Source organism: Agelaius tricolor, unplaced genomic scaffold (assembly GCF_023055355.1).
Source record: "Agelaius tricolor isolate 1412-34295 unplaced genomic scaffold, bAgeTri1.0.p SCAF_11, whole genome shotgun sequence".
Taxonomy (NCBI): Eukaryota; Metazoa; Chordata; class Aves; order Passeriformes; family Icteridae; genus Agelaius; species Agelaius tricolor.
The window spans coordinates 2,636,714-2,646,959 of record NW_027269271.1 but is presented as its reverse complement, the minus strand read 5'-3'; the positions used below and the strand labels follow the sequence as shown (position 1 = coordinate 2,646,959).

General features: G+C 51.3%; 2 protein-coding genes across 3 annotated transcripts; both read right to left on the bottom strand.

The window, feature by feature from the left end:
• Positions 1-191: 191 nt before the first annotated feature.
• On the bottom strand, positions 192-5,641 carry MGST3 (microsomal glutathione S-transferase 3). 2 transcript variants are annotated; one of them, XM_071435809.1, is made up of 6 exons: positions 5,419-5,641; positions 3,129-3,252; positions 2,135-2,208; positions 1,461-1,518; positions 693-765; positions 192-406 (listed from the first exon to the last, which is right to left on the bottom strand). In XM_071435809.1, exons 2-6 carry the CDS (start codon positions 3,243-3,245, stop codon positions 291-293), a joined length of 438 nt encoding a protein of 145 aa, XP_071291910.1. In that variant the 5' UTR covers positions 3,246-3,252; positions 5,419-5,641; the 3' UTR covers positions 192-290. The 2 variants fall into 2 exon arrangements, with proteins under 2 accessions (XP_071291910.1, XP_071291909.1); XM_071435808.1 differs by lacking the exon at positions 5,419-5,641 and adding an exon at positions 4,689-4,837.
• Positions 5,642-6,658: 1,017 nt separating this feature from the next.
• LRRC52 (leucine rich repeat containing 52) lies at positions 6,659-10,108 on the bottom strand. The gene is made up of 2 exons (XM_071435611.1): positions 9,490-10,108; positions 6,659-7,553 (listed from the first exon to the last, which is right to left on the bottom strand). The coding sequence occupies exons 1-2, from the start codon at positions 10,106-10,108 to the stop codon at positions 7,294-7,296; spliced, it is 879 nt and encodes a 292-aa protein (XP_071291712.1). The 3' UTR covers positions 6,659-7,293.
• Between the last annotated feature and the right edge of the window lie 138 nt (positions 10,109-10,246).

Here is a 10,246-nt window from a genome sequence, read left to right as displayed (position 1 = left end):
ATTGAGGGATCCAGAAATGGGGTTGTTGCTGTATGAGTTAAATGAGCTGCAAGGTGGCTTTTTGATCACTAAAATCATAAAAGCTAGAGGGAGCATCTCTGCCTGACAGACAGACTTCTGTAGTCCTACAAAACCAGAGTAGTTCTAGCATTCTGCAGAGCTTCTTAAGAAAACCCTCTGTAACTTTAGAATGAAAATACAGAATGGACAACTTCCTTTTATTGAGAAAGAAAAGGAAAAAAAACCGCAGGAAGCCAAGTGTTGTAAAAGAAAACAGAAGAAAAGTCCCTTTAGCCTCTGCAGATGAGCTGGCAGCCCAGCTGCTCGTAGGCTGCATAGACAGCTGTGCCCACCAGCCCAAGGAGTGCCACGGAAGCAAAGGCCCCTCTCCTTCGGTTTTTGGGTTCTGGAAAAAAAATCAGAATTTGTCAGTTCACTGAAAGACTAGCCCAGCCTGGAGACTGAAGAGGGAGCAGGAACTAAAGGGAAATCCCCAGGGCAAAACAGCTCAGGCCTCTTAGGGTAGGCATTGCTGCTGGAGGAGAGCTCTTCCCAAGAGCAGGAAGAGCATGCTGCAGTGTTGGCAGCCTGTAGATCTGCACCCTTTCCTCCACACCTGGCTGGGGGCAAACTCCTGAGGTCACTGTAGGAGACCTGAGTGTCAAAGTGTGTGCTGCAGGGCACAGTCCTACCTCCCGTGTAGTAGCCATAGGCATAGATGAGCCTCCCAAGGATCCAGGTCATGCCAAGCCCTGTGGCCACTCTCTGCAGAGAAAGGAGAAGCATTAAAAGGCTTTGGAGGCTTGAGCAAAGTTGTGCAGGCAACCAGGTGCTCAATCTCATGTCACCCCTGGCCACTTTAGTGAGCCAGAGCAAGGGGCAGGATGGTGGAGGCAGCTGCTGCGCCAAGCCCTGCTCCACTGCCTCCAGCAGGTGTTCCAAACTTCCACCTTGACTCTTCATTGAGAGCTCACTCCAGTGTGGCTCCCATTTGCCAGATGTGCTGCTTCCTTCCCTCTTGGAAAAGAAGTCTGTCTTCAGGAAAGACCTAATTTGTCTTTTGATGGCAAAGACAGAGCTACTGGATTTGGCCTCTCCCATGTGCCTGTCTCCTCCCAAGATGTCTGCATCTCTCAGTTAAAAATAACCCAGGCTTTTGTTGACTTCTTTTGGCAGGGCTTGGAAAAACTGGGCTGAAGGGATTCTTCCCACTCAGTGACTGGAGGCTGCAAATGCTTTGCTTTGTCTAACAAGGCACCTTTAGGGGAAGGGCTCTAACAGCTCAAACAGCAGTAATGAGTTTATTACTTGTGATTCTCCTGCAGAAGGCCTTCTACAACTAAATTTTAAGAAGGGGCACTGCTGTTAAGTGTGATGTGGCTACTGAAGGGGCTGTCCTGGCCTCCTGCCCCCCACCCTGCCCAGGTCAGGGAGCCAGAGCAGAGTCCTGCATCACTTACCGGGTGGTAGACTCCACCAGTGCCTAAAAAGAACAGGAAGGCAGGGTAACTTTCCAATCTGAAAATAAAAGTGAGGAGGTTGTGTTTGTGCTCAGGTTGCTTACAAAGACAAAACTCCAGAAGGGCAGAAACTGCAAACATTCCCTGCCAAGGGCATTTCGGGCTCATCACGAGTCTCTGTGCTCAGTGCTGTGGCTGAGGAAAGAAGAGATCTGAGCACACACAGTTTTAGGGGCTCCTCCCAGCCTGTGCCTCTCTCCCAGGACACCCACCCACCCTTTCCATTTTGTTCTCTGAGCCACTCTAAACATTCCCCAGTTGTGCTTCCCAGCACCCCTCTGATGTGCTGCTGCAACCTGTCCATAGGAGCTGGGTGGACTTGGGCCTCTCCCCAGGGAGACCTGGGCAGCACAACAAATCAGAACCTTCTGGAAACAAGATTCCTCACATCTTAACATCTACCCATGGAAGCAAACTGGTGGGAACTGGGGAAGAGGAGACAGCTTCATGGCACCATCCCACAGTTTAATGCATGGAAAGGAGCCAGCACAGCCTTCCTGCTAAGCTCTGCAGGCTGAGCCTGGACCAAAGCAGAGGCAGCAGCACCTCTGGGGCTCTGGGCCCTACCCCCAGCCCTGTGTGTTCCCAAGCCCCTGTTGAAAGGTGTCACTCACGTGTTCTGGTGCGCACGCTGGATGCAGTTGAACATCTGCCCGTTTTCAGGGTCCGTGCTGTACATGGTTGGGTACTGCCAAACAATAAACCAGCACCAAAGCATCAGCAAGGGAGGCCTGCAGCTCCTCTCCCCAGGAGCCCAGAGCTGCCTGGGTGCTTGCAACACCAGCCTGCAATGGCAGCTCAGAGCCTGTGCCTGCCCTGGGGCCCACAAAAGCTCTGTTCAAGGTCACTGCCTTCCTGGAGCTGCTGCCTGCCTGCAGAGGCTTCCCCAGGCCTCAAATCCAGCTCTCTGTGCATCACTGCCTTCCTGGAGAGGCTTCCCCAGGCCTCAGATCCAGCCCTCTGTGCACCACTGCCTTCCTGAAGAGGCTTCCTCAGGCCACAGATCCAGCCCTCTGTGCACCACACACACTGGCTCCACTTGCTCCAATCCTGACTTGATGCAGCAGGAATGGGATCAGCCCAACAGGCAGCTGGAGCTGCCCTCGTGCTCACCCCTGCTCGTCACTTCCATGAGTGAGGTGGTGAAAGAGCAAAGGAGCAGTGGTTTGTGCTGAAGCCAAGTGGCACAGCAGCCACTGCATGCCATGGCCCTGACTCACAGCTGTCCCCACCCAGCCCACAGCTCTGCCTGCCACAATGGCTCCCCAACAGATGCTGAGGGAAGGTCACTTGAAAGATTTGTGACAGCGCTCACATGCTCCCCCCAGGTCTGAGAAACCTTCCTGTCACTTTTGTGCCACTACAACCCCTTTCCCCCCAGTGCTGCATCAAGTCTTATTTGCAGGGAAAAAGGGCTGAGCAGTTTCTTGCCCATCAGTGCTGCCAAGCTCTTTCAGCTTGATGCCCCAAATCCCAAGCTGTGCTATGCTTTCTGGAGAGCCCTCAGCAGCTCCATCCCTTCTACACCTGTGTGGTGGGGCAGGAGCTGTCAGCAAGTCACCCCAAACTGATCGAGGTGGCAGCAAGCTTGCCATGCCTGACACTCACCTCCACACGGTACCTCTTGCGGGCATTGCTCACGTTGATGGCGAGGTGTGTGACCATGACAAAGCTGGCAGCCCCAGTCAGAATGACGTAGCCATACTCCTTGGAGAGAACAGCCATCGTGGTGCTGCCAGAGAAAGGGAGCCTGTGAATGCTTGGGGAAGTGGCACCATGTGAAATAAGTGCATGGAAGAGTTGCTGGGCTTGGACTCCAAGGGCTACCAGCGCAGGGAACTGGCTGAAGGAATTTATACCTTTTGTACCTTTCTGTACCTGCACAAATCAGGAATTGTCTGCATAGTTCCTGTCAAGCAAGGCTTAAAATCACCTAAGCATTGGTGGGAAATGGTGTCTGGAGAACCTTAGTGCAGCCTGGGCAGAAACTCATAGGCCTTTGCAGCCCCAGAGCTAGGGCCACCACATGAAGTCAGTTTATTTCCAACCTATTCCCTAAAGAGAGATGTTTCTTCATGCACTGGGAACCACACCTGTGGAACTCCTTGCCAAGGGACATTGTGAGTGCAGGCACTTCGCATAAATTCAACAGGAAACTGGGCGAGTTCTGGGAGTAAAAGGTAAGTTGGGAGTTAGAACAGAACCTGGCTCAGAAATCCCCTGAGCTGGAAGGAGCTGGGCTACATCAATGATTAATTATATTTATCTTATATTTATATGAGGTCATCCTCATATAAAATACTAATAAAACCCAGCACTTCAGCAATGATAACTGAACCCATCTGGGTAGAGCCACTGGCCAGATGACTGATGCTCAGCCCTGCAGCTCCCAGGAAGCCTCTCAGAGTCACAAACTGGTGAACAGCTCCAACAACACACAGCTACTGGCATTTACAGACATCTGCCCCAGCAGCCAGGGGACACCAGGGCCTGTATGGCTTTTGCTTAATGGTTCTGTGCTCCCTCATGCAGGCCTGAGACAGAAGCATGGGGCAGAAGGTGCACCCTGCAGCCTCTGCCATGCTGCCCTACATTCCACATTTTCACTCTTTCCTGCTCAGCAGCCCCCACAAGCCTGCTCTGCTCCACACAGAGCACTCCAGCTCCCTCCCTGCTGCCAGAGAGCACAAGGGCCCTTCCCCACAACCATCTTGCACAACCCCAAACCTCAGATGCCTGTCTGGGTGAGCCTGGAGGGTGCTGCATGACACAGCCCAGCAAAAGACAGCAGAGACCTCCCTACAGCACGGAGATAATTCTCCCAACCAAACCCCAGTTGGTGCCTGTCTCCAGATGGTGCCTCCACGATGTAGTGAGGTTTTGGTGCCTCCCTGCACTGACCCACCAGCACAATCTGTCAGTGTGGGGAAAAACAGGCCACCTCAGGGAACTGCTGCAAAGTCTTCCTCTTGCACCCCCCACAAGGGATTTTTGGGAACTAGAGGGTTTTATTTCTCATTTGCAAAGGATTATCATCGATGGAGCAAGGTGAAGACAAGAGCTGGCTCTGTCCACAGGAAGTGAGGTAAACAATTATCAGTAAGAATATTAAAACCCTGAAGTAATGAAGAAAACCCAGCTGCATGCACCTGTAATTGAGGTTAGCACCTGACAGGTGATACACTGAAAATAGAACATGTAGAGCAGGTTGGTGGTCACATTTTCCCCTTCAAATTACAGGGTTGTTGGAGAACCGGGCATTTTGCCTTCCAGCACGAAGTTATAATCCGGGAGTTTATCTTGGGAGCAAAGAGCACGGCAAAGCATTAAACCGGGTGTGTCATAAAACTCCTACTTTTACACGACTGATATCGGAGCGTGCCTCAAGCCTTTGCTCCCGTAATTTAGTGCCATATAAATCACTTCAAAGTCACCAGGACTCCCACGGTCCTTTCCGGATTGTGGTGCCCGGAGCGTTTCAGCAACTTTTGCCCGCAGCCGCAAGGCCTTTGCTATCACGGTGCACAAAACTCAATTTCTCCCTTTTTACCCTGCTATGCCACAGACACGAGATTTTGGAGCATGACAGGGCACAGAGCGGCGGGGGAAAAAGGGTCCTTCCCAACTCTGCCACAACACTGCAGCTGCTGTGAGTCAGCAAAGCGCCTTAAGGCTCCTCGAACAGCCCCACGCGTGGATTCGGACTGGATTAGCCGGCGTAAGCTCAGCCCTTCGAGCCGGCAGAGCGACAAAAGGGGGCCGGGCCGAGCCCTGCTCGGCCTGCTCGTCCCGCTGCCCCCTTGTCCCGCAGCCTCCCCCGGCTGGGAGGCGTCCAGGGCGTTTTCCCCGAGGATAAGCTGCCCCTGGGCGCACCCCCTGCCCCCCGGCCCGCACTCACCCTCGGCGCGGCGCGGAGCAGCGGCGGGACGGAGCCGGGATGCGGAGGGAGCCGGGGCGGGGGCGGTGCCGGGCCCGTCCCCTCAGCAGCAGCGCCCGCAGGCGGGGCCCGCGCTCGGCCCGGCGCGCTCGGCCTCGTGCTGCGAGGGCTGAGGGGGTGGGGATCGCTGAGGGGTTCGCTGTGTCCTCAGCCTGTCCCCCGTACCCTTCCTGCCATTTTACCCATGCGCCGTTTACAGTTTAATGGCTCTGAGCTTGGTAATTCACACCCTGCTTGCTGAAATCTCCTGGTTTGCCCTGTTAGCTCAGCAGACCCTGCAGTGTGTTTCACACGTGGAGTTGCTGTGCTGGGTCATCGTGAAAAATGCGTATTTTACGATTGGTTTTTCGCAAATATTAAAATGAATATTATATGTGTTCTGTTAGAAAGTTATGCTGTATTAATTTGCTTAAGTAGTGTGTTAAATATAGTTTTAGGTTATAACAAAATGTTAAAATAGAAACTATGCTATGTAAGATATTTTTTTAAAGAAAGGATTCACAGCGAGATAGCAGCCACAGGACACCTGAATCTTTCAGAGAAAGAGAATTTACTGCTCCCTTATCAGAAGAAACAAACTTCTTCCTGCCTCGATCAGTCATGAAGACACCATCAGGATTGAGAGGAAGAAGCTGACACTGACCAGACAGAATCCTGTGTTTGAATGGAATTTATGCATCATGGATGAGGTCTATGAATATGAAACAGGTTATTGTTTTTAAGGGTTAATCCTCTGTTAACGTGGGTCCTTTTTCAGGCTTATTTTGCCCAGAAAGAGGTGCCTGGACTGTCTGTAACTCTTTGTTTCTATTGTCTCATATTGTCCTAATCAAAATTGTCAAAATTATTACAAATCTAATTATATTGCTATTTTTATAACCATTTTATTACAATTAAACGTTTAAAATTTTAAAACCAAGTGATTGACATTTTTCACAGTCATGTAAGCAGATACTTCCCTTGGCAATTCCCAGCGCTGGTGGTAACGAGGATCTTACATCTCCCTGTGGATGTAACTCTGACACTTTGGTATGGACACACAGCCCATTTCCAAGAATATTTGGAGAGTGTGTAAGCAATATTTTTACTTTATAAAACATTCCAGTTTGAGGACTGTGTGACACAAAAACAGAGCTGGACTTTCCAGTTCATACAACGGTGGAGGCACAGGCGGTCTGGCTGCACTGCAGGAGCACAGAGGGTTCTTTTGCTGTCTCCAGTATAATGGGAAAGAAAGGAAGAACCAGTGGGATCCTCTGGGCTCCTAAAAGTCCTGGTTTTAATCTCTTTGCCTTTCCAAAGCTGGAAGTTCTTGGATTTCCTGGGGCTCTAACAATCCAGTAATTCCCTGGGGCTCCAGCTGTGTAGGCTGATCCCTGTAAGCCCTGCTGGGATTTTTGGCCAGGAAGGGCCTGGTGACCTCCTTGGCTACAGCACAGTGCCAGGACCTCTCCCATATTTCAGTACCTTTTCAAGCCAGTCCTTATGTCCCTACTGTTCTGTGGTCCCAAGGTAGGTTGGAGGTGGAAATGCCTGGCACTGTGCACACCTCTCACACCTCCCCAAAATGAATATTTTGCCAATATCCTGAGTCCCAGTGGTAGAAGACTGGGTAAAGAACAGCAAGTGAAACTGGAGCACAGCAAGTGAAACTGGAGCACAAATACTTCCTTCTCTTGCAGTTTTATTTCACTTACCAAAAAAAAAAAACCAAAAAAAATAAAACCAACCCAAAAACCACCACCAACAAAAAAAATCCAGGGTGGGACAACATGGGAAATCAGGCAGGAAGGTCCTGCCTTTAGTTCCCACAATGGGAGCTCAGAAGGGCTGATTCTAAGTGGCTGTGTCTTCCTCTTCCTCCTCCTCCTCTTCCTCCCCCTTTGAGGCATGGGCCTCGTAGATGACAGCACAGACACCGGCCAGCCAGGCTGCCATGGTGCCAGCAAGGAATATGCAGAAGCCAACGAGGCCCAGAAAGACATAATCCTGCTTGTGCAGCTGGGTCAGGCAGCTGAAGTGGAGCTGTGCCTCTGCTGCTGGCATCCTCAGGGCACGCAGCCCTGCTGGGGTGTAGCAGGTGATGTTGTCAGCATCTGCAGAGACATGAGCAGAAGCAGGACTCTCTAGCCTGTATCATCATTTAATGAATAGGAGTGCTGGTAGAAAAATTATGGGAGGCTTGCTAAAGGCCTGAAAAATAGCTGCAGACTTCATGCTCTCCCCCCCCCATGGCTTGGGTAAAATCTGACAGCCAAACTCATACCAAACCTGTGCTAAACCCTTGCCAAAGCACAATTCCCAGGTTGCCAGAATATTTTTTGCAGTGTTGGCTCCATAGGATTCTATTGCCCACTGGATTATGCCACTGTGGCAAACTGCTGTCCCTGCCCTCCTCATCTCTGCTGATTGAGCACTTTCATCTTCACATAACAGCACCTGTTTTTGCTGTTTTTTTTTTAAATCTCAAACACCTTCTGAAGTGATACAGCCTAAATTATGCTGGAATAATGAGGCTGCTGTGGGTTTGACAAGGAGGGTGGTTTGCAGTCAGGCACAGCCTTACCTGCTCTGTGAGGCAACTCATCAATGATTCAGTTCCACTGAAATAACAGCCATACCCTGTCATATTGCAATATCTGCAGTGATAAAACAGATGCTGCCTGCTCCCTTTCAAGTTAGTGAAGGATCAATGTGGTGCAGGGTGTGCCCCCAGCCATCCTCTGCAGGTTTTGAGCCCCACAGACACGGTCACTGAGGTGGGGACATCCTGGATGGACAGGATGGAAGAGCCTGAGGGAAAGGGAGCACTGCTCCATGCATGGGATGGAATGGGAGAGTGGAGGGGAATTTTTATTGCATTACACTCTATTGTATATGGCTGAGTGATGTTGTTCATGTTGATCTTGATACTGGCCCTGAGTAAAACTGAAGAGCTTTTATCTCTCTGTCACCCAAATCCAGCCAAACTTGGGCAGCTTTGTGTCAAAACTCTGTTGCACAGATATTTCTGAAGGTCAGGAGCCTTGCTAAAGGCCAGGCTGGGGTCTGCTTGCAGCAGATTCCAGAGCTCTGTCCCAGTATCCCTTTGGCCTGGAACAACCCTCAGTTTAAGGCTGCATTTCCTTCTCCTCCCCTCCCCAACAGCCTGCAATGAGCTTTATTCTCCTGTTGCAGGGTTCAGTGGGTTATCTGCAATCTCACTGCTGAGAGCTGTACTTTATTCCACTGTCCCATAATTGCCTGTATGTGGAAAAAGAAACCCTTTATTGTCTATAAGAAGCTTACTACACCTAATAAAGACCCTGAGACATCTTTAATTCAGTTCTGTCCTAACATCAGCTTCCAGCTGCCCTTCCCTTTTTTCCCCTTGTGCTCTTTTGTAGCCTTCTCATATTCAGTGGACAGACTTTCTCAACCAATTTCTCTCTTGCATCTCTCTCTCATCATTGTGCCCTGCACTACTGAAACCAAAGCTTTTCTTGTTCATGTGTGCTGTGCTGTGTCTCTTTCCAGAAAGGAAAAGCTAAGTCCATGTGCTGCAGCTGCAAAGCAAAACATCACCCTTGGGACCAGTGTTTTTATGGGAAAGGGAACTGGTGATTGCCCTGCCTCAGCCTCTCCAAGGCCCAGTTATAGAATCTCTCAATATGAAGAGCAACAGCTGACTTTGGGGTGGAGACAAGGCAGGAAATTCACAGCAATGATTTTCCCAGTGCACATCCCCCTGGAGCTGTGTGGGGCTCCTCGTTCTTGGTGCTGCAGCCATGGGGTGCTGTGCCCCCAGGAACACCTGAGGCTGGATCCAGGTGTTTTAGGGAAGCACCAGTGTCCCAGCTGCACACCACACCTCCCTGGCTGAGGATGTGAACAAGAGGGATTTGTCATGTGTGTAACCCAGCTGTGCCATCCCTGGTTTGTGTGACAGCAGAAAATGGCATGCAGTGGCACAGCCCCGTGAACTGAACTTTTGGGAAGGAGAACAGAGGGCTCTCTCTGTTCCACACACATCTGTGCTCACACAGCCCTCACCTGGAAAATGCACATCGCTCTCTATCATCCAGGTGATGAAATCCAAAAAGGAACAGTTGCAGTGCCACAGGTTGTCACTGAGCCCCAGAAGCCTCAGGTTGGGCAGGTCCCGGACGGTGCTGGTGTCCAGGAAGGTCAAGCCTGTCCGGCTCACATCCAGGTGCCTCAGCCAGGTGTTGTTGGCAAAAGCATCTTTCTCAATGGCCACAAGGTTGGGATTGTCTGAGATCTTCAGTACCACCAGGCTGAGGAGGTGGGAGAAGGTGCTGAAAGTGACCTGGGAGAGGTTGTTGAAGCTGAGGTCCAGATAGACGAGCCTGGCCACGCCAATGAAAGTGAAATCCAGGTCATCCCCCAAGAGGTTCTTTCTGCAGTCCAGATAGACCAAATCAGCCAGGAAGCTCAGTTCCACTGGCGGCAGGTACGAGACGTTGTTTGCTGCCAGAATCAGCTGCCTGGTGTCCAGAGGGATGTCCACAGGGAACTCCTGCAGCTGCTGCCCGGTGCAGTTCACCTCCAGGTACTGACAGCTACACCTGCTCGGACAGCTGATCCCCTGGGATGCCATCCCCAGAAGGAACACGAGGCTCAGGGACCGTGGGCTACCTGAAGGGGACATGGTTAGAGACCTTCCAGGCCGCTTAGCCCTTCATGGACTGCAAGCAGTCCTCTGGCAGCTGCACTGCCCTCCCAGCCATGCCGAGGAGGTGTCCAGCTCTGTGGCTCACCTGAGCCCTTGGCAGAGTGCCCGGCTGGA